The following is a 25134-nucleotide window of genomic DNA, read 5'->3' as shown; positions in this document are numbered from 1 at the left end:
CAACTATATATTCTTGTTCAACCTATGAATGACCCCAAAGAAAGATTTCTAGAAGGAAGTTGTTCATACCTGGTTGGTGTCCTAGAAGAAATAAAATAAACCAATGAACCATAGTTATGGGAGTTGCCTAATAATTAATGAAAAAGAACATGAACTGATTTTCTTCATTAAATCTCTCATGTAGGTCACTTACGATTTACAAGAGCTGCCACAGTGCTCTATCAGGGCCTAACCCAGAGGAAGTACCCCCGTCACTGAGTGCATGGTTAGCATGCCTGGACTGGCAGTCTGGCTGTGTGTTGACCTTCTGTGCACTCACTTAGCTGGTCCCTTGAGCTATGTGCTAAGTGAACAGGCTCACTAAGTGGTGGCTATTACTACATTAGGGAAACTGAGCCTGATTGCTCCTCTCTGTCCTCAGTCCCAAACACCCATAGCTGAGTTCAGTGCACCTATTTTGAGTACCTTATGCTCACCCTATTACTACACCACTTATTGTATTGCACTGTAATTGTTGGCAATCATGTCTGTCACCCCGTTAGACTATAATTCCTTCATGTAATATTTTACCATGATAGAGGTCTCCAGAAAGTATACTCCTTCAGTTGAGAGTTGCTTTTTTCCCTCATTATTCACATCAAGTAGCCTTTTAAAGTTAGATTTAAATACCTCATGAGACCAGTCAACTCCAATTATCTCATATAATGAGGTATAAGTTATTCTAGGTTTATCCTGGAGAGCAGTAGCTTGAAAATTATTTATAAATCTTTAAGAAAGTCCAAATAGTCAAGTCTTCTAGAAAACTTTGCAACCCATTCACTAAGATTTTTAAAAAATCCACACACACAGGTGAATCCAATGGTGTTGATATCATTATACATTCTTTAAGGTAGAGGTTCTCTTGTCCATATCTATATCTGCAATGTTTCAAGGTTCTTAACATATCACTCAGTAAATATGTATTGAATGAATAAAGTATATACATGTAAATATATATATATTACATCTATATGTAATGTGTGTGTGTATATATCTCTTTTTAATCACCAATCCAGAATTGTATATTTACCTACCAGAGATCTCAGTTTGAAAGTGACGTCAATCTACCTTTTTAGAGAGCTCACTGATATTCGAGATATGTTGCCTAAAGGCTACATGACCATCAGGTTCCAAATTTGCTAAGCTTTATGTCAAATTCAGGTCTCATCCGAAATACCTTCGCTGGATTATAATTAGCTATTATTAAGAGTTGACAAAAGGAAAACATCCAAATGAAAATTGCTCCTGCATATTTGTAAAATCACGAGGACAGTTGTCCAATTTTCTAGAAACTGAGCTCCATTAGGGCAGAGACTTGACTGGCTTTAATATTTTGTGCAGTGCCTTAAACAGCACACACTGTCGGCCTAAATGCATATTTGTAGTGAATGAATAAATTCTGTAGTTCAATATTCTTTATTTAAAGAGCTATACAATAAATTCTTTTTAAGATTTATTACAAGAAAAAAAGTTTGTCTTCCTGAATAAATGGGTCTTTTTCTTTTCATTAGACAGAAAGAACTTGTTTTCTTTTACTTCACTTCCAGGAAGATCAAAGTAGGACCATTCCAAGAATATCTTAATTGGTCTCCCTTTGTTTCCCCTCTTTCAAATCCGATTCTTTCACACTGCCACCAGAATTACCTTCCAATAAACCACAGGTCCACAGGATTAGCTCCCAGGCTCCCTTTCGTACTTGCCCACTCCTTGGCTCTCTCATCTGCCTTCACCCTCTCTGTCTGCCATTGGTTTTCTTATCCCCTCAACACATCTTGCTTATTCCCACCTCCCTGACATTTCTGATGTTATTTCCTCCACCCTATAATGCCCTTTCCTCTCATTTTTCCAAGTACTACCCCCCCTTAATTCCCAGATCAAAGACTTCACCCTTTGATCCTGCACTGCCTGTGTTTGCATCAAAGTTGAATGACTTCTTTAAGCCTTAGTTTCCTTTTTGGCAAAACCATCCACGATGTCACACTTGATAGGGTTGTTGTGTGGAGGCATGTAAATGCTCCATAAATATTAGCTCTTAATATTGATAAAATTTCTTCCATTTATCTGACATATATTGTCATTCTTTATACCTTATGTGTCTTAGGAACCATAGTCCTAGGGCATAAACCATTTCAAAGTTCTCACATATCCTCCACTCATGATCCACAACCTAGTTAGGAAATTGACTTGTTAGGTTTTTAGCCATTGTCATTCATCTAACATTTAATGTGTGTCAGTATAGCCACTGAATTTTTCTGTTCTGCTAATTAGTTTAGGGCAGCAATAGTTCTGTCTTTTGTATGTCTATATGTGTATGTCTCTCTCAATGTTTCTGCCCTGAATTTGAATTTAGTATCTGCCAAATCCATGCACGGTTATTTTTACAGAAATAGTTGCTAAATAATGGGTAGCACTGTCCATTGTGTAATTTGTTTACATATAGTATCTTGTTCAGGTCCTAGAATAATCCTAGTAGGTAGGTAGTGTTATAATAGTATTATAATAGTGCCTGTTATAGTAGTATTCATGTTATCATTAAACACACTAGTTTAACATGAATGGTTCTGCCATTAGAACAGCACTTTCTAAAAAATTTAAGTATTCTAAGATTTCTCTGAGTTTCTTACTGTCTTCTGTAACAGTCATTAATTACCCTTTTCTCCTAGTACTGTTTCTGTGTTTGTATGTTTATAACTCTAAGTGGGTCTCTGTCTCAGGATCCATGTCTTCTTACTTGGCAATCATTTTCTAAAAGCTAATCCTACATTACATCATCTGGCACACAGTGTCAGAACAAATTTCAATCTCTTTTATAAATCTTTTTGTTATTGGTTGGTATGAGGAAAATGGGAAATGCATATGGAAGAAAACATAAAATCTGAATGGGACTCTTATTATAGGAAATCCTTCTGATTATGGACATGACAGTTTACAAATTTGAGTATGTGTGCTCTTCACCAATCCAGCAACCAATGAACCAGATAGCTAATCTTCTTAAATATTGTATAGCTTGGGTCTTATGATGGACATTGTTTAATCTTTTTCTGTTTCAAGGATCTATAGAAAGTATATCCCTTCAGCTGGGAGGTGGCTGCTATAACAACCCTACTATTTATTTCAAATATATCTCTGAGTATCACCTAAAGATTTATAAAGCCAGTCAACTTTAATTTGTCATGTTACATGAAATACTATAGATTATTCTGGATGTATTTTGAATGTATCCTGGATAGAGGCTGAAAATTATGCATAAATCTGTACTGAAGTTCAAGTGAACAAGTTCTCTGGAGAACTTTACATTTTATTTGCTAAGATAAAAACAGGTTAATTGAATGATGTTGATGTCATTAAACATTCTTAGGCATCCACAGTGAGATGCTACACATATAAAGACATTATTCTGTCCCACAGCTTGCAATCTAAAATGAGATACACACAGGCAACCAGATAAACATAGTGCATCTTTTAAGACCAAAAAGAAATGATGGGGGAGAAAAATCAGAGTAATGAACCAAAAAGTCAAGAGAATTGACAAATATTCTATCTTCTTTTATTTGTAGCCTTAATTACCTCTATCAGCAGCAATCATACTGTTAAAGTCAAAGAGAGAGGCTGTGTGTGCAGCGTTGGTGGTATAGTGATGAGCATAGCTGCCTTCCAAAGAGAGAGGCTGTCTGATAGTCCCTGAAGAGTGATGGAACATTAATGGAATTGCCACTGGAGAGTGTCCTTAGCTTGAAAGGTCCAGAATCCAACAGTCCTTGTTTGTCCCTGCTTGCCTGACTTTGAGTACTAAAAGTCTCTTACCTCTAAGTTCAGCACTGGAAATGAGTGCCCAGCCAATGTTAGGAAATACCACCCCCTGCCCAGTAGCTTGTGGAGTTTGGAAGTAGTGCAGTGCAGCAGGCCAAGCAGTCTGGACCTGAACACAGGCCTAGGTGCTTATGTGACCTCCAGGTTGAGATCTTCCTATTAACCTGTATGGTCAGTCCACAAGCTTGATTGGCCTCCTCTCTGAGGTTAGGTTAAAAAGAAAAAACAACTCTGCCTGGCTTCATGTTCCTTGGTAGGAATATAGATAAATAGGACACAGACTCTCTTTCAGAGCTTACAACTTATTTTGGGAGACAGCTCATAAGCAGATTATTTTAACATAATGTGGTAAATTTAACAGAAGAGGTGCACTCAGGGTAAAGCCCAAAGGAAGGGTACTCAGCCCAATCTGATGGTCACTGGGGGATGAAGAAGAGATGAGGAATAATAGTATGAGAGCTGGGAAAAACCAAGAGGATTGTAACCCTGAAGCCAAGAGTGTTAAAAATAGAAAAGAAGAACAGGGTTTGATTCTACAAATGTCGAGCAAAATGGATCTGAAGAAAGTCCAGTGAATTCGTCAAAAAGAAGAGGGATTATTGGCGACTGTTGACAGGGCAGGTGCAGAAGAAGTGGAGGTGGGAGAAATATCGCCATGGGTTGAGGAATTGAGGGAAGACAAGGAATGGAAATAAAAAGCTTGACTGTGAAAACAGAATGAATTAGAGAATATGTCATTAAAGGAAAGTTTGTTTTGTTTTTTGATCAGAAAGACAGGTTTCTAATTTGAGAAAAAGTTGCTGGTTGGAGATAAAGAGAAAGAGGTATTTGATGGATCAAGGGAATAGGTTCTTGGTTCCAGTTCCAGATCCCACTCCTGTTTCTTCCTGAGATGGGCTCTGACTTCCTCTGATTCTACTAGCTCTCCCTTCAGGGATGGACTTATGTTTCTAGCTCCTTTGCACACACACAACTGTACCACCCTAAAATATAACGGTATCCACTAAATGTCAAGAACCACAGCTGCATAGAATTCGCAAAGACCAGTTTCTTCACAAAGTATTTGTTAATCTCAGATAACTGTATACCCTTGCAGTGATTTGGCTTCTGTCTATAATCTAGGGCATCCCTTTCCTATATCCAGGAGCCCTGAAGGCTTAAATATTAATTGGACTTATCAATTGGGAAGTTGCTTGTTCAAAACAGATGTACAACACACAAAAGTCTACAGAGTTACTTAATCCAGGCGCTAGTGAAGCCTGAGAGTAAACCCTTTCTAGAGATTACTCAAATCTACCCTACAGTGCTTGCCAAGCTGTTGCTCTCACAAAATTTTCTAGACTCCAAGCAGACCATTTTTTCACCTTTATTATTTACAACTGTTTTAGAGAGGTCCACCAAGAAATTGTACCTTCATCTTCATACTAAAAATATATGTAAAAGTCCCTGAATAATCTTAACAATTATTTGTTTTTGGTAGTTTTAACGCTTGAAGTAGTCTAATTTCCAAGTTACAGGAGGTGACCTCCTCTTCAACCTTCTATATTGAGTAAACCTTTTCTATACCTGTTTGGTTCTTTATATTATCTCTGTTTAGTAATTTAATGAAAATACTAAAATGAAGTCATGTTTTCTTTTAAAATACAATAATGGAACTTCCACTCTCACTTTTTTAGGCGAATTTAGAATCAAATAGATAATTGTCACAGGCAGAACACTGGGATTTGATGTTTATTATACTGATTTTAATGTTTCTATTTATACGATTACCAGAGACCCCATCATAAGCCACTTGAGGACATAATTGTTTGTCTAACATCTTACTTACAGATACTGTACTCTCCACTTGATAGTCATTCAGTAAATATACTGACTGATTTTAACCAGAGTTCTGATAGAATGATTTATCATTTAGTAATAGATATGTCTTCCTAATGCATAGTCCTAAATTTTGCTTTCACCTAATAAAGCACATGAGGCAATGTGTTTTTCAAAAACATTATCCTCTTCCTGTCAAGACTGGGGCAAAATAACACTTATACAGGATTCTGCTGGTTTAAATTTTAAAAAAATAAAGTACCCAGATCTCATCTGGTAAATACATTTGGCATGCATTAAAGTTTTTATTGGATTAAAGAATGAATTGGGCAATCATTTGAGTCTGTTTCTTTAACAGTAAAATAAAATTACTACTTGCTCCACCTCCCACACTAGATTGCTGTAGGGAACAAATGATAGGATGTTTACCCAAGTACTTTAAAACTGAAAAGTACATTACTAAACTGGAAATTTGCATGTTACCTTAATATCATTCCTACTATTTTTTTATGGGTATCAGTTCATTAAATTTAGCATTCCCATCAAAGCCCACAGCTAATGTACAAAATTGCTTTAAATATTTGTAATACTGCATTTAGACTATTCCTAATTTTGCCTGGTTGTGACACCATGTACGGCCGACAGACTCATACTTTAAGGGAAAACATTTTTTCCCGAGTCCTGTTTTCTACCTCAAAGTAATTTCTGGCAGAAATGCACGAATCAGTGATTGCAACAGAGGACCTTAATAGTGATCACGATACTTTAAAAAGAGAAGTGGACAAAGACCCCGAAACAGCTTTCCCAAATTAGAGCCACTTGGACACACGACGGACTCCAATAGAGACCGAGGAGAGTCTAGGGCTCGCACACCAGCACTAGGAGCCGGGAACCTCTCCCTTCTCCCTCCGTTGGAAGCACTGTAGGGGCGGCGACCGGGGTCCAGCGCTGGGACGGTTGGGTGTTCCCGAGCCAGCGGCCAGGACCCGCGGCAGGTTGCGGTCAGCGAGCGCCGCGGCCGTTGGGGAACTCCAGCTCCCAGAAGGCACTGCTCCGGTGGCCGACACGCGTGGCGGAGCTGCTCTCTGGGACTCGTAAGACGGTTCGGTAGGAGAAGCGGGAAGCCAGTTCTGGCTCCTTTCGCGCACGTCTAAGAAACTGGGCCTAAAACGATCAGGGGAGCCCTCTCGCGTCCGGCGTCCCTCGGGGCCGGGGACGGGTGGGGCGTAGCTGGCTGCGGCGGGAAGAGGCCTGGACACCCGTGCACGTGGGGGGTAATTAGCGCGGAGGAACCCGGAAACTCTGAGCACCGCCCAACGCGGCGGTGACGGGTTAACGCTCCTCCCGCGTGGAGAGGGGGCGGGATGTGTGGAAAGATAGGCCGGCCCACAAGACTCCGCCGACAGCCGCGCGCGAGCCGGTTCTCCCCTCCCCCACGGACTTACGCAACTGGGCCCCGCCTTCCGGCCGCGGCGCGTGCGCAAAACTCCGCCCCCGCGCCCGACCCCACCCCCCCACACTCGCAGCAGCCGCCGCCGCCGCCACCGCCACCGCCACCTCTCTCTTCCTCTCTGCTCTTTACTCCTCGTTTTCTGTTCCTTCCTCCCCCTCACCTCCTTTCTTCCTCCTCCTGTGGCGCTGACGCTTGCGCAGGGCCCTGTCGTCAGACGCGCGGGGGCGGGGCGAGGGCGGCGGGGGGTATAAGTAGAGGGTGCAGGAGGCGGTGCTTCCCCTTCTCCCCGGCGGTTAGTGCTGAGAGTGCGGAGTGTGTGCTCCGGACTCGGAACACACATTTATTATTAAAAAATCCAAAAAAAATCTAAAAAAATCTTTTAAAAAACCAAAAAAAAAATTTATAAAAAATCCGCGTCTCCCCCGCCGGAGACTTTTATTTTTTTTCTTTTATAAAATAACCCGGTGAAGCAGCCGAGACTGACCCGCCCGCCCGCGGCCCCGCAGCACCTCCAGGAAGGATCCAAGAGACCGAGGCCTTCCCGCTGCCCGGACCCGACACCGACACCCCCGCTCCCAGCCGGCAGCCAGCAGCCAGCGGTAGCGGATCAACCCTTTTCTGCGGCCGTTGAGTAGTTTTCGATTCCGGTTGATTTTTGTCCCTCTGCGCTTGCCCCCGCATTCCTTCCCCCGGCTCCGGCCCCCGGTCCCTGCACTCGCTCTCCTCTTACGGAGGAAAGGTCGTGGCCTGTGGCCCTGCGGGCAGCCGTGCCGAAATGAACCCCAGCGCCCCCAGCTACCCCATGGCCTCGCTCTACGTGGGGGACCTACACCCCGACGTGACCGAGGCGATGCTCTACGAGAAGTTCAGCCCGGCGGGGCCCATCCTCTCCATCCGGGTCTGCAGGGACATGATCACCCGCCGCTCCCTGGGCTACGCATATGTGAACTTCCAGCAGCCAGCGGACGGTGAGAGCCGGGCCCCGCGGGCGAGCGGGCGGGCGGCCATGAGGCTCAGCCGGCGGCGGCGGGCGGGCTAGGCCGGTGGGCCGCGGGGAGGGGACTGGAGGGCATGTCACCCCCCCAAGGACGGGCGGGAAGCCGCTGGGGCGCCGGGATCCCCGTCCTCCCGATCCCGCAGGGACCCCTGCGTCCGGCGGCCGCACGCCTGTCGCACACCCGGCCACTTCCTCCTTTGCGACCATTTTCTCGGCCTGAGCCACTCTCAAACTTTAGGGTGATGACGCGCCGGGAGGGTGGGTGAGATAGGGCTCTTCAACGACGATCCCGCCCGTAGTCGCGGGATTCCGGGGGCGTCGAGGGCCAAGCCCCCTTCTGTGGTAATAGGGGGAGGCGCTCCTACCACCCAGAGCTTTTGCCGGCGCCCCAGGACGGGGAGGAAGTGCTATTCGGTTCTCGAAAAATACCACGTGTTGAACCCTGTAACCTCACAGGCCCGAGGCCTGTTCCTGCTCCGGGCCCCATCGCCTGGGGGAGCCACAGGCCCTTAAAGTTCAGTTCATATGGTGATGGGGTGGTGGTCTTAAGGTTTCTGATTATATTCTTAATAACTTGTCAGTGGCTGATGGATCTGTGTATGTAAAATACCGATGAGATGTACATTTGGGTTTTTCCCCGAGTTAAGGCATTTCTCAATCTAACATTAACAGCAGGGTGGGAGGAGGGAATGTAGAGGATGACCCTATAGTTTTCTTGGGCTGTTTAGATCATTTAAATTTTTAAAATTCAAATTAGTTTCATAGTATTGGTAATTTGTTAAGATTTTTTTTCCTTTCTGAAATCGTATGTTTCTGAGGGATTACTTTAAAATGTATTTACCAATTTTGGCTGTAAAATGTTAGTTGAGAGTGAAGTATGGACTCTGAACCATTATATTTTGGTGGCATTCAAGTAGTTGAGGTTTCTTTATTTTTTAAAGTGGTCCACAATATCCATAAATCATGGGGAATGATTGAGCACAAAGTAACAGATTAAGAGTTGGTTGAGATTTATTGGGGGTCGAGGGGGGGCAGGCAGAAATGCAGCTGACCTTGTATTTTTATTTTGAAGTTAAATAGTTCACCGAGACAAAATTTGGCCAGCAGATAAGATACGTGGCCTGATGAATTGCCAGGATTTTTCTTTATATCTAGATCAGTTGACTTACAAAAATCAGCTTCACTTGGTATTACTGCCCAACTTTGCTTTTTTTTTCTATGCTGTTTGAATACGTGTAGCATTTTAACATTTAAGGAATTCATTTTTATTTTCGTAGAAAAAGCCTTAAAGGTGGAATTTAAACAACTTTAAGTAACACTTCATTTATTTAATGATCACCTTTTCGCTAGGTGAAGTTAATGATTGAGATTTTGCGTTGGCAGACTATTGAATGACAGAGCCAGAAGTTAGAAAATTGTGCTGCAGGTTTCCTTCCCTTTTGTTCTGTAAGCCGTAGCTCCAGATGTCAGTCCACAACAGTTCTGATCAATTGTGGGCAAGATTTATCACTGAATGGAAGATAAAGTAATATTAGGCAATATAACTTTGGGGCAGGTAATCACAATCAAGAGTTGGTAGAGAAAACTGCGAAGAAATTCTAGAGACTGTAAAGTGGTAACTTTTGAAAGTGGCTTTCCTTCTAAGCTTAACAATTCTAAATCCAACAAAAAAAGATTTTTTAAGTGGGATTTGAAAAGTTGAACTTCTGGTTACCATGGTTACAGTACACTGAATGTATTGTGGGTCTATACCAGCAGACCACTACTGTAACTGCTCAAAAGATAGCATTTCCCTGTCCTCTATTAATTTAGTTTCTATACATACCAAATTACTGTCTTTCCAAATAGCTTTTCAGTTTTCTCTTTCATTTACTGCTAAATTGATGGACTTGCAGAATAGCTTCTGGAAATGATCAGTTTCCAATTTAACAGGAAGAGGTGACTCATTCAAAAGAAGCTCAAGCAAAGTCAGCTAAAAAAAAGAAAAACTGGGGGAGCTGAATAGGTCAGTTGATAAATGAGCTGATAGCTGATTGTCACTGTCTTCTAGAAACTAGAACTTTGACTTAAAAAAGAAATGGCCAGAAAGTTTGTGCTCACAATAACTACATTTATGTTGGCATGGAATTTGTGAAAACAGGTGTTTCAGGACTTAAACTAGACTGCGTTTTTCCCCTCTTTAGGGACTAGTCTTCTTACTTAGGGATTAATTTTTTCCATTTAGCTTATTTAAGAAGTGTTTTTTAATGGTATAGATGCACATAATTCAATACTTCATGGACTATGAAATCATGGATTAGATTCTGAAATTTTCCATCCAGAAATAATTGCCTAAATTATCAGTTAAGTAAATCAGTGATATAAGGTAAATTTAGTTTTATGTCAAGAAAGCATTAACAGTAAATTGTGGATATTGTAGACCTGTTTTTAATTGTGCATTTTTGTTACACATCTAAGTATACTCAGCTTCACATTAGTTACTGAAGGCCTGATTCAAAAGCTGATCTCGATATAGCCTTTCTTTCGTTTTTTAATAAGCAACAGGAAATTGTGCCAGAAATCACTGAAGTCCCCCCAATAATTTAGGAACTTTTGTTTTTTTAAGAAAATGAACTAAGTTTTGTAAAGCATTGGTAGTGATGAGAAATGAAACGACCAAGTTTGGCAGTTAATAAGTTAAGCTTAAAAATCCGTAAGCCACCCAGCCTGTGGATGGATGATCTACAATTGCCTAGTGTTTCTTATATTGTTCATTCAGCAGATTATATGTGAAGGAGAATCTTTTATGTTGACTGGGAACAAAGGTGTTTTTAAATTTAATGGCAATTGAAGAGATTGTTTCAAAAATACCTTATTAGTGATATATCGTCTGTTAACATGGGAAATTAGTTAGGGTTTCTAATGCTTCTCTTTTTTGTGTCACAATTTAAATCTAGTGTGAGGTAAGGTCCTGCCTGCCATCTTGAAGTTAAAAAAAATGTAGAGGGATGATATGCCCAACTACTTTCCCGTAGTAGTTTATATAATTTTAAGTGGCCTGTAAAAGTTTTGAAGTAATACTCTAAAAATGTCCTTCTTGCAGCGGAGCGTGCTTTGGACACCATGAATTTTGATGTTATAAAAGGCAAGCCAGTACGTATCATGTGGTCTCAGCGTGATCCATCTCTTCGCAAAAGTGGAGTGGGCAACATATTCATTAAAAATTTGGACAAATCCATTGACAATAAAGCACTGTATGATACATTTTCTGCTTTTGGTAACATCCTTTCATGTAAGGTAAGCAAAAAACCTGACAGATAAACATACACGTATAGTGTTTTCACTACTTGTTTATTCTTTAAAATAGAAATCGTACTATCTGTTAATGGATGTCTTTATTTCCCAAATACCCAAGTTAGGTGGCTGACAGTTCATTTCTGAATACTGAAAAAATGTTAAATCAATAGAGAGTAATGAAATACTGGTATACATTTTTCCCTAGGTGGTTTGTGATGAAAATGGTTCCAAGGGTTATGGATTTGTGCATTTTGAGACCCAGGAAGCAGCTGAAAGAGCTATTGAAAAAATGAATGGGATGCTTCTAAATGATCGCAAAGTGTAAGTATTTGTTTAATCATACTTCAGATCTTTTTTTAGTAGTTCACATCAATATTTATTTTACAAGTTAATATATTTGTGCCTTTAAAGAGTTATTACATAGCTAGAGTGAAAACGTGTAAAAACTGCATGTTGGTAGGTCTTAAAATTGTCTTTTCTCCATATTCAGTGTGATATACAAATAACAGTGCATTAATTTAACTGGCCAAAAGAAAAAGAAGAAGATATGTATACTTTATAGATATAAAGCTTCTTCAAAATAAGTGCATAGTTGAAAAGCTGAGGAATCCAGGTAGAAATTTTAGTCATGTATTTCTGAGGTATAGTAATTAGCCCATTTTAGGAAAGTGAAGCTGAAATAATTTCCCTGTATTTACATGCTGATAATGACAAATATGCTGGGATACAAATACAGGGGTCTAAATTCAGAGCTCAGAGTGGCTGTTTACCACGTGGCCGTACTGCTTCTCAATTTATTGATGGAGTTAAAAAAAAGTTTTTTTTCTTCTGACTTCCTTCACCCATTTAAAGATAAAGCAGAATTAAAACAAGTCTTCACAATTAATATTTGCTGAAATAAACTTGTTAGAAGTTGCAAAGTTTTTAAATAATGACACTGATAATACTCTATTAAGAGTATTTGTGTTACAGATTGTAAAAATAAAGATTTTGGGGAGAGCCAAAGAAACAATAAACCTTAAATTTTTTATCCTCATGCCACTGGACTTTGCTTAATAATCGGGGCGAATTCAGCTGTAATGTCATTTTGTAAATGATTTGTGAGTTCATGTTGCTGTGTTAACTGCAGTGCTGGCTGCAAATAGGGTTGGTTTGTTATGTCAGCTGCATCACTCCTAAGGTGTGGCTCTAATAAATCACTGCATTGGGTGGTGTGGTCAGTATATGAAGGAGTCTTGAAGCATATGGTTTCCTGTTTGAATTCTGTCAATTCTGTTATTAAGGAAAGACTTTATAATGTGAAAATAACCCATATATATCCTAGAAAACCAGCAACTCCTTGACAAGGACAATGTTTACAAAGGCTAATCCTTAGAAATGTGCATCCTTAAATTCTTTAAATTATAGGAATATTCAGCATCATTAGTATTCTCAGATGAAAATGCTTTAGGGAAATGAAAGAATGCCTATCAAATGGTGAGGAATCTAAATTAAATAAATACTTGATATATTGCTCTTTGGAGTATAAAATGACAGAATACTTTTCCAGAAACAAGTTATATGTATAAACCTAAAATCATTTACATACCCTTTGAATTGCCACAATTTTTACAACTCTAGCCTAAGAAAAATAACAAAGTACCGTAAAGTTCCGGCATTATTTACAAAAGCAGAAAGTTGAGATGTCCACAGTGGAATACAATGTTTCCATGAGAATGTTCATAACATTTTAACAGCATGGAGAAGCACTGTCATTGGGGGAGTTGGGGATTAAGGAAACAAAATGATAGGTATCACCATTAATTTTCTTTAACACAGAAAACAAGACATACTAAAAGTCTGTTATGATTTGGGTGGAATTACTAGTGATGACTTTTTTACTTTTATGTGTATTACAGTATTTGGTGATATATATACTCTATTACATTAGGAGAAAACTAAATTTTTAAAATACACTTTGCTGATGATCCTGCGAAGAAAATTATGCCAGACTGCTGTGTGTTAGAATTAGGAAATTAAAATTTTTATTTTAGGAGATTGCAAACAAAGGACAAGGGCTACTGAAACAGCCTTTGTGTCTAATTGGTGTGGTGCATGTATACTCCCACTCATTTGAAAATGATAGGTGTGATCTCTAACCCTGGATTAGCTAGAGGGAGAGTGGTATGTCCTTTTCTGTGACTTTAGTTCTTAAAATTCATGCTTTCATTTCTAAAATTAAGGCCCTTTTTTGTTTTATAGTGTGCTCTTTATTATATAGATACTGGACTTATCTGTAACAATTAAAAATCAACCATCAGGCTTAATTAATTATTCTGAACTTCATAAAATAGAATCTAATTTTATAGTCCTTAAATATTTTATTAGATTTGTTGGACGATTTAAGTCTCGTAAAGAACGAGAAGCAGAACTGGGAGCTAGGGCAAAAGAGTTCACCAATGTTTACATCAAGAATTTTGGAGAAGACATGGATGATGAGCGCCTTAAGGATCTCTTTGGCAAGTTTGGTAATGTGTCTGAATTAAATTTTTACACACAACGTTCTGAGTAATTGCTTGTTAGTTTTGGTTAGTACTTTACTAAAAAATGAAATGAGACAATGTATTTAAATATTTGTGACTTGGATTATAATGGACTAGCAGTACATTATACTACAAAATAGCATATAAATATAGAGTTCTATCCATTTTAAAAGTTAATAGTGCTGTATAGTACAGCAAGGTGTGACTGCTTTAATTGGAAGAGATTTTAAAAGGTTTTGCTATGTTAAGAAACTGCTGGATTTATGCATTTACAGATCTATCACATCAGAGGGCATGCATATGACACAGCCAATTTAGATTGGAGTGCAGTCTTTAATGATGGGACACAAAAGCTGGTCAGCTTTAGGATAATTGGCCAGTCTTGGTGGCATCATATTTGATAAGTTCAAAACTGACTTTCAGAGACAAAGCCAAAGATCCAGATTTTCCAGTGTGATATCTCTTTGGGATGTTCTCCTTAATCCATGGAGAATCTTATTAAACTACTTATTCCTTGCATTTCAAACTAACTTCATTAAACTTCAAGTATAACCAGCCTCACTTTAGATAGTTGCTTTATCTGAAAATGACTTTCAAATTATATGCTTATGCAGATGATTTGCTTGTCTCTTACTGTGTGCTTTCTGTTGAAATTAAATAGGTGGCTTATTTTTTTATTGAGCACTTCAAATGATAATTAGGAAACCTAATGCTTATCTGTTGTCAAGTTAGCATGCTACATTGAACCCCTCTGCTCCTTTGAGCAGAAAATTTGTCATTTTGCATGAAGATAAATTGTGTAAGAGGAAATAATGTGACATGTATCTTACTCCAAATTCTCTTTAGTGATTGGCTTACATGTATGTTTTTCATCTGTCTCGCTGCTTTTATAATTAGAAGCTATTTCTAAAGTTGCATATTATTAACCACTTATCCCAAATGAACGATGTTGTGAGTTGACTACCAGTATGTAAATTTGTCAAATATCTTGGCTGTTTTGAATAACAGAGATAGATTGGAAGTACACTTTAAGACAGAGGCACATTCAGAAGAAATAATCTACCTGTGCCCGTACTTCTTCAAAATTCTCTGTAATCAAGTATGACTTTTAACCTTTTCTTATCCCACCTACCTGAAATACCACCCACCTCACTTACCCTTTTCACTTGAGAGGGGGTTGGAGGGACATGTTTTTGAGAAATGAATCACCTCCTCTGGTGATTATGCTTTGTGTTCCCAAAGGTCAATCCCTGTATTCCCTCCAGTCTCTGTTGAAAAATCAATGGTCCAAGGCTTAAATTCTTCTTAATTCTGATGTCAGGAAAACAAAATTGTTGGCTTAAAAATAAAATCTTTTCATATCAGTTCCAAGAATAAAACTCCATTTTTTACAGTTGTCTGAACATAAGGAGGAATGTTTTGGGGAATAGAGTATTTATTTAGCTTCTTAGCAGAAATAAAGGGTTTTTGCAGAGAATATTTAGTGCTCTTTGGGGGAGGGGGCAGTTAGGAAAGGAATAAATTTCTGGAGGCTTGGAATTCTTTTCCTTACCCATTTTAATTTTTTTGTGCCTTTGTTTTTATGTGTTGAAATTGGAGGTGTATAAACTAAATGTTGTATGTACTATCTTTGAAATATTTTTAAAAAATTATTTTTAGGACCTGCCTTAAGTGTGAAAGTAATGACTGATGAAAGTGGAAAATCCAAAGGTTTTGGATTTGTAAGCTTTGAAAGGCATGAAGATGCACAAAAAGTAAGACTTAAATAACTGAAAATTGTGGGTTTTCTGTATTTTTGTAGTAAGGGAATATACAGTTGGTTTGCTCCTGTATTGAAATTCACATGCATGCCAGTGGCTGTTTTGCATGTTTATTTTTACATGTATTTGTGTTTTACATGTTAGTTTTGAGAGTGTAAATTGAGAACCTATGTATTGCCCCCATACCTCAAACATTTAGTTTTTGTGATGGGTCCATCTTGAGCTTTCTAACAAACTAGTAATCTGTTATAACAAATGCTCTTTATTGTTTAAAAAATGAACTTTTCTATTGCAAGTCAGTAATTAATATTTTTGTGATTTCTGTAAGGCTGTGGATGAGATGAATGGAAAGGAGCTCAATGGAAAACAAATTTACGTTGGTCGAGCTCAGAAAAAAGTGGAACGACAGACGGAACTTAAGCGCAAATTTGAACAGATGAAGCAAGATAGGATCACCAGATACCAGGTTCATTTTTAATTGAACAAGCACAATAAGACAGGGGTGAAGAAACAGTTTACATTCATTTCAGTTAATCGCTAGGTAACGGGAGGTTTGAGAGGGGGAAAGGAGTAAAATGGGATAAAAATAATAGGAAGTGTGCTTAAGTACCACTGCAGTTTTCTTTTTCCTTTGCCTAGTTTTCTTCTTCTTTTTTTAAGGGTGTTAACCTTTATGTGAAAAATCTCGATGATGGTATTGATGATGAACGTCTTCGGAAAGAGTTTTCTCCATTTGGTACAATCACTAGTGCAAAGGTAAAAATGTAATGCTCTTTTTTTTTGGAGATTTGAGGAAAGTCATGCACATGGATATATGTATATAAATTTCACATTAATATACATACTGGAGTGTTTTCCTTGTTTTGTGAACTGATAGTCAAATAGCTTTTTTCTTTCAAAGAAAAGGTTAGTCTTTCATTTCTTCTGGAAATAAGTTTTTGCTTCATTACTTCAAAAACTTATATTCAGATTTGAAGTGGCTGTTGTAGCCTGGTGGTTTATTTTTGCAAATGATGAGACCCGAATGCCTTCCTCAGGAAGGCTGCATTTGATGACCATAGTCGGTGGTTGATTATCAACATCATGTGCACTGTTTTATTTATACTCTGTTTAAACTAGTCATTTTACTGATGAAAGAAAGCAATTTATTAGGGAGTTAATAATTGTTATTACTGGGTGAATCTGTATTCACTTACACAGTTCTTTCTGGGGAATTAAAAACTTCAAGCCCAGTAGAGATCATAACTTTCTTTTACTTGAAATCAAAAATTAAAGAACAGTGATTCTAGTCTAAATTCTGGAATTTTGTTGTAAGAATCTCTGCTCTAAGTGTTTATTTCCTTGTGTCCATAGACGAAGATCCCTCTGTAAGGTTTTGTGTATGTATATTTTAGAGGGCGGGAGGGGAATAACCAGACTCTCAAAAAAGTACAAGAATATTTAAAACTCAGTGCTCTGGAATGACTTGATGGCTGATCTTTCTGCTTAGTTTTTCCTGGCCACCCCATTGCCTAAGGGAGCTTCTATAGTAAGGAGATGTTAGGGGCACAGTAGATGAATACAGATAAAAATGTAGGTGATGGGTTGCCTTGCGTTTCATTCAGCCTGTGCTTTTGTAGGAGTACCTGGACTATGATAGAATTTATTCCTGAGTATCTTTATCCTCAGTGTGTTCCCTGGATGAAAATGGTTTAAATATGTGCATCCATTTTTTTTAAGTCCTTTGTGGATCGTAGTATCACTGTTTGCAAGGAGGTTAAAAAGTTTGGCAGGAATTTATTCTGGAGGGAGGAGGTCATTACATTAATAATTCTTGCTGAAAAAACACTTATCAAAGCAGTAGGGTAAAGAGTGAACTCCACCCCCGTTTATAGTCTCTAACAGGAGTTTGGGTGGCCTTCCCAGGTAATCCCTGAGCTTGTCCACACACTTTTTGTGTATGTATAAACAGTTTTTAGAAAACAGGATCATAACTTATATATTATTACTCTCCTTTAGATCTAGATATTTCAGGCATTTTCTTTGCTCTTTTTCTTTTTGGCTAGGAGTTGAGTACTCATGTAAGATGTACCACTACTTACTGTACCTGTATTGATAAATATTTGGGTTGTTTTGGATGTTTCCACTATTAGACCCACCACTAAACATTCTTTAGATCTTTGCACACGTGCCAGTATTTCTCAAGTGCTAGAATTGAAATTGCTGGTTATTGGGAATGTGTGTTCAAAATTGATACAATCCAGAAAGGCTTAACAAATCTAGTCTTGTCAGTTTAGTAGAAAGTGGTGTATGTCTTTTCAAATGGTGACCTGCTTTTCATGTATTTCCTAGTTTTGCCTGTTCTTTGCTTATTTTTATAATGTGTCTTTTTATTGATGGTCTTTTGTCATCTTATTTTCCCTATATTTTTGTATTATGTTTATATTCATAACTAATCTGGCAGTTTGATTTTTCAGTGTGATGTGAATAAGCAATCTAATGTAATTCTTTTTAGTTGTCCCATGTACCATGTATTGAACACTGCAAAGGTCCATCTTTTCTCCACTATTAAGGTGTAAGCTTTAACATACTAAATTCCCATAATTGGCATGGGTATGCTCCTGAACTTTTTTTCTTTTTTAAAGATAAAATTGACATACTGGTTTTAGGTGTACAACATAACAGTTCAAAATTTGTATATATGTGAAATGACCACAGTAAATCTAGTTAAATTCTATCACCATACCTAAGTTAGAAGTTTTCATTGCAAGGAGAGAAAAACTTTTATAAGATCTACTCTTCTGGCAACTTTTAAATGTATAATAAGGGATTGACTGTAATCCTCATGCTGTTTGTTCCATCACCATGACTTACCTGACTCATACAAGATACATGCTCTTATCTTATAGCCGAGAGTTAGTACCTCTCAACTCTCTCCACCCATTTCCCTCGTGTCCCTCCTCTACCTCTGGCAGCAGCTCCCAGTCCTCTGTATGAGCTTGGTTTTGTTTCATTGGTTGGGGTTTCATTTGGTCTTTTTTGTTGTTCCACGTATAAGTGAGGTCATATGAATGCATTTTATTGCTGTTTTGTCTGATCTGTGCCAGCATACTGTTTGATGTAGCTGTGTGGTATGATTATGTATTTCATTGCAGGACTAGTGAGGAGTTCCTTGCATCTCAATCACTTATTTTAAAAGATTTACAGTCATTTTAAACTTCTTCCTGAATATTGTTTAGACTCCAATATTCATGGCCCTTCTGGTCTTGAAAGTGAAATTTTTATTTAAAATGTGGTTATTAGATTCAACTGCCTTTATCCCCCTCTAAAGAGTAGTAAAGCATCTTGTCGGCTTGAATTGCTAAGTCAAATTTTAATTGTGTTTCCAGTGGTGCGAGAGTCAAATTCAGTAGGCCTTGAATGTATTTAGATATTTAAACCTGAATACTAAAAATTTGATATCTGAGTATCTAAAATATTACCAAAGTTGCTATTGTACCTCCATCCCTTTGTTTCCTCTTTTGCTTAAGTAGGGTAATTCATATGTGTATGTTGCCCTTAATTATTGGGTATTAAGGAAAAACAGAACAAATGGCAAAAGCATTAACAGGGTTTACATGTTTGAGTCAGTGGCTATAATGGACTAAATTAGTAATGCTCTCCTTTTGTGTCTCATTTTACCATTGCATTGACCATGTTTACTTTTTTTTCTCTTAATAGGTTATGATGGAGGGTGGTCGCAGCAAAGGGTTTGGTTTTGTATGTTTCTCCTCCCCAGAAGAAGCCACTAAAGCAGTTACAGAAATGAATGGTAGAATTGTGGCCACCAAGCCATTGTATGTAGCTTTAGCTCAGCGCAAAGAAGAGCGTCAGGCTCACCTCACAAACCAGTATATGCAGAGAATGGCGAGTGTCAGAGCTGTGCCCAACCCTGTAATCAACCCCTACCAGCCAGCTCCTCCTTCAGGTTACTTCATGGCAGCTATCCCACAGGTAGGTTTTTAAAAGAAAATAAAACCCCCCATGGAAGTTTTCATATTTAGTCATTTTTAGTGTTTTGTGCCTCCCAGAATCCAAGTGTAGAGGTGAAAACATTTATATGTGAATTATGATTGAGTCTGAAGAAAATGCTTGAGTGGAGGATCTGCTAAATGTTCTTGAGTGCATTAAACTCGTTGTGTCATTTGCTTGCTTTCTACAGACTCAGAATCGTGCTGCATACTATCCTCCTAGCCAAATTGCTCAACTAAGACCAAGTCCTCGCTGGACTGCTCAGGGTGCCAGACCTCATCGTAAGCCTTTCGTTTTTAAGTTAAGCTTACAAATTATTAGAACCAAAAAAGTAACTTATATTTCAACAGTATATTAACTGCTGCTTTTCATAATTTATGGTTTTCGGTGCTCATATTTGGGATATTAGCATTTTAAAAAAAATAGTAAAGTACTTCATTATTCCTGTCTTCCTGAGTAATTTGAGTGAGTTTGATTATCACAAGTTTGGGAATGGATCCAACTCAAAATTTCATGTTGGTTAAACAGTAGTTTTATAAGATCTTCCATGTATAAGGATCAGGGCCCTGGCATTTTTCAACCTTGCCCTGTGCAACAGTACTATATTGCAACAGTACTTGCAATCAGTTTCGTGTATTATGTTTATATATTAATAAGTGCTTGCTAGTCCTTGCATGAATGAATTGTTTACTGATGTGCTGATCTCATAAGTGCAAAAAAAGCAGATGAGATGAAACTTTAAAACATGGTATTTATATTTTTGGTCACCTTTATGCAACTTTAAGTCTAAAAAAGTAGTATGAACACTTTGAATTTTTCTCCAGTTGATGTGTATTTGTGTCATTAAATGCAGCATTCCAGAATATGCCCGGTGCTATCCGCCCAGCCGCTCCTAGACCACCATTTAGTACCATGAGACCAGCTTCTTCACAGGTTCCACGAGTCATGTCAACACAGCGTGTTGGTGAGTCTTAACCCTTCCTGTAAAAATTGCTCTCCAATTTTGAAATAGCAAAGTAAAAACAAAAAAAATGCGGGTTTTTTTTTTAAGCTAACACATCAACACAGACCATGGGTCCACGTCCTGCCGCTGCCGCTGCCGCAGCCACTCCCGCCGTCCGCACCGTTCCACAGTACAAGTATGCTGCGGGAGTGCGCAATCCTCAGCAGCATCTTAATGCACAGCCCCAAGTTACCATGCAGCAGGTCTGGGTTTGACGATTTCTTTCTTTATAAAAATGACAGTCCTTGATTGTACTCAAAGAAAATAAAGGCAGCTATATAAGAGAGCCTGAGCTATCTAGGGACATCTTGTTATTTGATGTCCCATTAATTTAGAATATGTAAGAATTTTATTTGCTGTATATTGTAGGAATTAGACAACATTCAGCAATCTTTATCCTGAAATGACCTATGTGCTTGAGAGTTTGTTTGGCATAGGTGTAAGGAAGGGTGTGAAATAGTCTGTGAGATCTGGCTTACCCTTTTTCACCCTGGGACCCAAACTGCCATCAGTCATAATAAAAATGTGGTTCCAAAGGTAAAGAAAATGAAGTATCCCATGTGTCACAATTCTCAAGTGTATAGGTGTGAATAGCTCTTTGGCTGTATTTGATTAGCTCATCTCCTATTTATGTTTAGATTGTAGTCTTACCACTTTAGTGATTTTGTTTTTGACAACTGTATTTACCATTACTTCTCGAAGTTGAGGAATTTTTCAATTTTATATCTAGCCTGCTGTTCATGTACAAGGTCAGGAGCCTTTGACTGCTTCCATGTTGGCATCTGCCCCCCCTCAAGAGCAAAAGCAAATGTTGGGTAAGTACCTTAGTCCCACCTGGTCAGTTACATCAAGACTAAAAAACAGGAAGATACTTAAAATGACTTGGCACCTAAAATGACAGCTAGAGTGGTGGGATTGATGTGAATTGGCATGAATGATCATCATGGCACAATTTGCCTAATTAATTAAAAGCCTACAGAGCTATTAATAAAATGTGTTGGCTTTTGATGGATAAGGTTATAGGGCATTACTCCTTGCTATGGATCCCACAGCATTTTTGGGTTAAAGAATTTGAACCAGATGAGCAAACAGTAGTAACATAGCGTAATTTCATTTTTTGGCAAACTGATACTGCCAGGAATTAATTGCCTTATGGTAGATTTTAATCTGTTTTTATAACAGTCTTCCCATGAAAGATACAGTGAAATGGTGGATCACGGGTTATGTTTGCTAAATACAAAAATAAGGTTCTTAAACCCCAGTTTTAATATGGTAGATTCCTTAAATAAAATTTTAAAGGCATTTTTGAATGTTTTTGTTCCTAGGTGAACGGCTCTTCCCTCTAATTCAAGCCATGCACCCTACTCTTGCTGGTAAAATCACTGGCATGTTGTTGGAGATTGATAATTCTGAACTTCTTCATATGCTTGAGTCTCCAGAGTCTCTCCGTTCTAAAGTAATTTAAATTTGTCATTTATCTAGCACCTTCTACTAAGTATTCCAGAGCTTTTTGTAGAACTTAATTTTATAAAACATTTCTAAATGCCTTACATAAGCCATGCACAGTTCTAAGAGCTTTATAAATATTAATTGTAAATCATGATAATCTATGGTGCTTATTATCTCCATTTTGTATATGGGGAAACTGAAGCATGTTAGAGCACAAGTAATTGCCCAGTGCTCACACTGAGTAAATCACGGGGCTTGGTTTCAAATACAGTCAGTTTAACTCCAGCATTTTTGCTCCAGCTGTGCTGCTGCTTTACTGGAGAGAGGTATTTGCTGATATTTCTCAACTTTGGGGGATTTTTGGTGGGAATTTTTTGTCAGGAGAGAAAAGCGTGAGAAGGTTCATATTCTTCTAAAACAGTGGTAGGATGGAAATCAAAAGGCTATGGGTACAGTTGGAAATGTTGATGTTTTTCCCAGTAACAGTTCTGCTTTCGTCTGAGGAAAGGAGTTTGCCTTTTTTGGACATTTGTATATTTTTAATTTGAAGTACTAGTTATTCCTTTACAGAGCCAATTTGCTTTCCCTTTTTTTTAGGTTGATGAAGCTGTAGCTGTACTACAAGCCCACCAAGCTAAAGAGGCTGCCCAGAAAGCAGTTAACAGTGCCACTGGTGTTCCAACTGTTTGAAGTGAGCTTTCACTCCTGGGTTTACTATTTTCAACTTATTTCTTAATCTTTTATAACAGTTTGAGCATACTTTAAAACATAACAAAAATTCATTTTACCTTTAATCCAAGATGTAGTGCTAATTTTTCAAAGAGAAGTAGAAATAGGAGGAATCTAAGTAAATATGTTACCTTGGTACTGACTTGGGTTAAGTCAAAGCACTTTGAAGCATTTTGTATGGTGATTTATATTAAATGGCCCTTAACAGGAGTTGGCTCTTTGTGTACTTATTTAGAGGGCTTTCATCACTTTTTCTTGGGTGGCACCAGTGACAGTTGTCCTTGGGCCTATTACTGTTGTCCTTCATTACTCCCAAGAAACTTGGAATGTAGCTGTGTAGCCAGCCAGTACCAGGCCAGGAATTGGCAAAGCTTTTCCGAAAGACAATATAGGAAATATTTTGGTTTTGCAGGCCATGTCTCTGTTGCAGTTACTCCACTGTTACAGTGTGAAAGCAGCCGTAAACATAATTTAAATGAATGTGGGTATGGCTGTGTTGCAATAAAACTACAGAAACAGGCTTCAGACAGTTGGCCACAGGCTTAAATTTGCTACTGGCAAGTGCTAGCTAATATTGGTCTGTTTTTGATTGGCTTTAATTTTATTGAAATATTTGACAAACAGGTAAATTTACAGTGTACATGTTAATTAGATATATCTATGTATAATTGCCATTGTAGCAATATTCCATATAACCTTTTTTTTAGTTGATATTATTAAATTCTATTCTCTTAGAAAGTTTAATTATTATAATTTTTCCCCCCACCTTTACAGATTGATCAGGGACCACGAAAAGAAACTCGTGCTTCACCGAAGAAAAATATCTAAACATCGAAAAACTTAAACATTATGGAAAAAAACATTGCAAAATATAAAATAAATAAAAAAAGGAAAGGAAACTTTGAACCTTATGTACCGAGCAAATGCCAGGTCTAGCAACAAATGCTAGTCCTAGAATACTTTATTGATTAAAAAAAAAAACCAAAAAAATAGTAAAATATAAAAACAAATTAATGTTTTATAGACCCTGGAAAAAGAATTTTCAGCAAAGTACAAAAATTTAAAGCATTCCTTTCTTTAATTTTATAATTCTTTACTGTGGAATAGCTCAGAATGTCACTTCTGTTCTAAATGACAGAATTGATAACCGAGCAAGGAAATGTAATTTGGATTATAAATTCTTGCTTTAATAAAAATTCCTTAAACAGTGCACAGTGATGTTTTGCTGTTTTATTTCTCTTTGTAATTGGCTGACATAAATAGGTGATAACCCAGAATTGACATAACCCCTCTCATGGAAAAAAAGTTTCAGGGGTTCTTTAGTTGTATGAAAAGGAGGCCCAGGACAATTCTTCTAATGTATTTTATGAATTTGGACTTCCATATGAACTCTTGAACCAAGGTATATATGTATTTATTAAATGATCTTATTTTTTGTGACCATTTAAGGTTTCTAGGCTTGAAGATAATTAACTTAGACCCTCATTTATATGGTAGAGAACCATAACAGTTACTCTCGATTGGAGAGGAGGGTGTAGGTATGTGTTTGATAGAATTTTTGTACAAATGTCAAAAAGAATTTTGTCTTATTTTTGAAAGATTTTTGATAATTATAAATAACCATCATAGTATACTACCTTATCACCCAACATACTTGAGAAAAATGAGTAAGGGTTCTGCCTCTAGAGAACAGATCAGAAGATCAGGGCTGGAGCCCCTGAATATCTGCATAAAGCAAACATCTCTGGCAATTGCACTTTTGAGAATGGCCTAGTTTTAACCTATATCGCATTCTCTATATACCACTGCTTTCTAAATTGTACATCTGATTGTTCTCATCACCATGGTAGAGTTATCTCAACACCAGCTTTGGTGCCATTGGGAGCAAGTAAGTAAATGCAAATAAAGCCATGGCTGTAACTTTCAGCCCTCCCGCAGGTTGAAACCTTACGATGCTTCCATACCTGGAATGCTTTTCACTTTGGCTTCCTTTTTTGACATTAAGATGTAAAAACCCTTCTTTTCCCCAATGGCTCAAGTCAGTGCACACACTATGCAGTCTAATGATTTTGTATTTTGCCTAACCTCAGGACCCCTACTCTTTTTTTTTTTTTTTGAAGGACATTATGTTTACCAGGGTCCCCCCCACATCCCCATTCACAGTCACTGTCCATCAACATAGTAAGATGCTGTAAAATCACTACTTGTCTTCTCTGTGTTGCACAGCCCTCCTCGTGCCTGGCCCCCCCCCCCCCCCCCACTATACATGTTAATCGTAATGCCCCCTT

General features: G+C 38.2%; 1 protein-coding gene across 2 annotated transcripts; it reads left to right on the top strand.

Moving 5' to 3' along the window:
• Positions 1-7380: 7380 nt before the first annotated feature.
• Positions 7381-24056, top strand: PABPC1 (poly(A) binding protein cytoplasmic 1). Of its 2 annotated transcripts, none has more exons than XM_073229902.1 (15): positions 7381-8088; positions 11200-11393; positions 11599-11714; positions 13761-13891; positions 15575-15669; positions 16004-16141; positions 16336-16431; positions 19375-19647; positions 19856-19946; positions 20519-20629; positions 20717-20871; positions 21399-21483; positions 21994-22124; positions 22715-22808; positions 23621-24056. In XM_073229902.1, exons 1-14 carry the CDS (start codon positions 7896-7898, stop codon positions 22805-22807), a joined length of 1902 nt encoding a protein of 633 aa, XP_073086003.1. In that variant the 5' UTR covers positions 7381-7895; the 3' UTR covers position 22808; positions 23621-24056. The 2 variants fall into 2 exon arrangements, with proteins under 2 accessions (XP_073086003.1, XP_073086002.1); XM_073229901.1 differs by having other exon boundaries at positions 7382-8088; positions 13761-13900.
• Positions 24057-25134: the final 1078 nt, after the last annotated feature.

This window comes from Manis javanica, chromosome 2 (genome assembly GCF_040802235.1).
Source record: "Manis javanica isolate MJ-LG chromosome 2, MJ_LKY, whole genome shotgun sequence".
NCBI classification, from domain to species: domain Eukaryota; kingdom Metazoa; phylum Chordata; class Mammalia; order Pholidota; family Manidae; genus Manis; species Manis javanica.
This window is presented reverse-complemented; position numbering and strand designations above follow the sequence as displayed.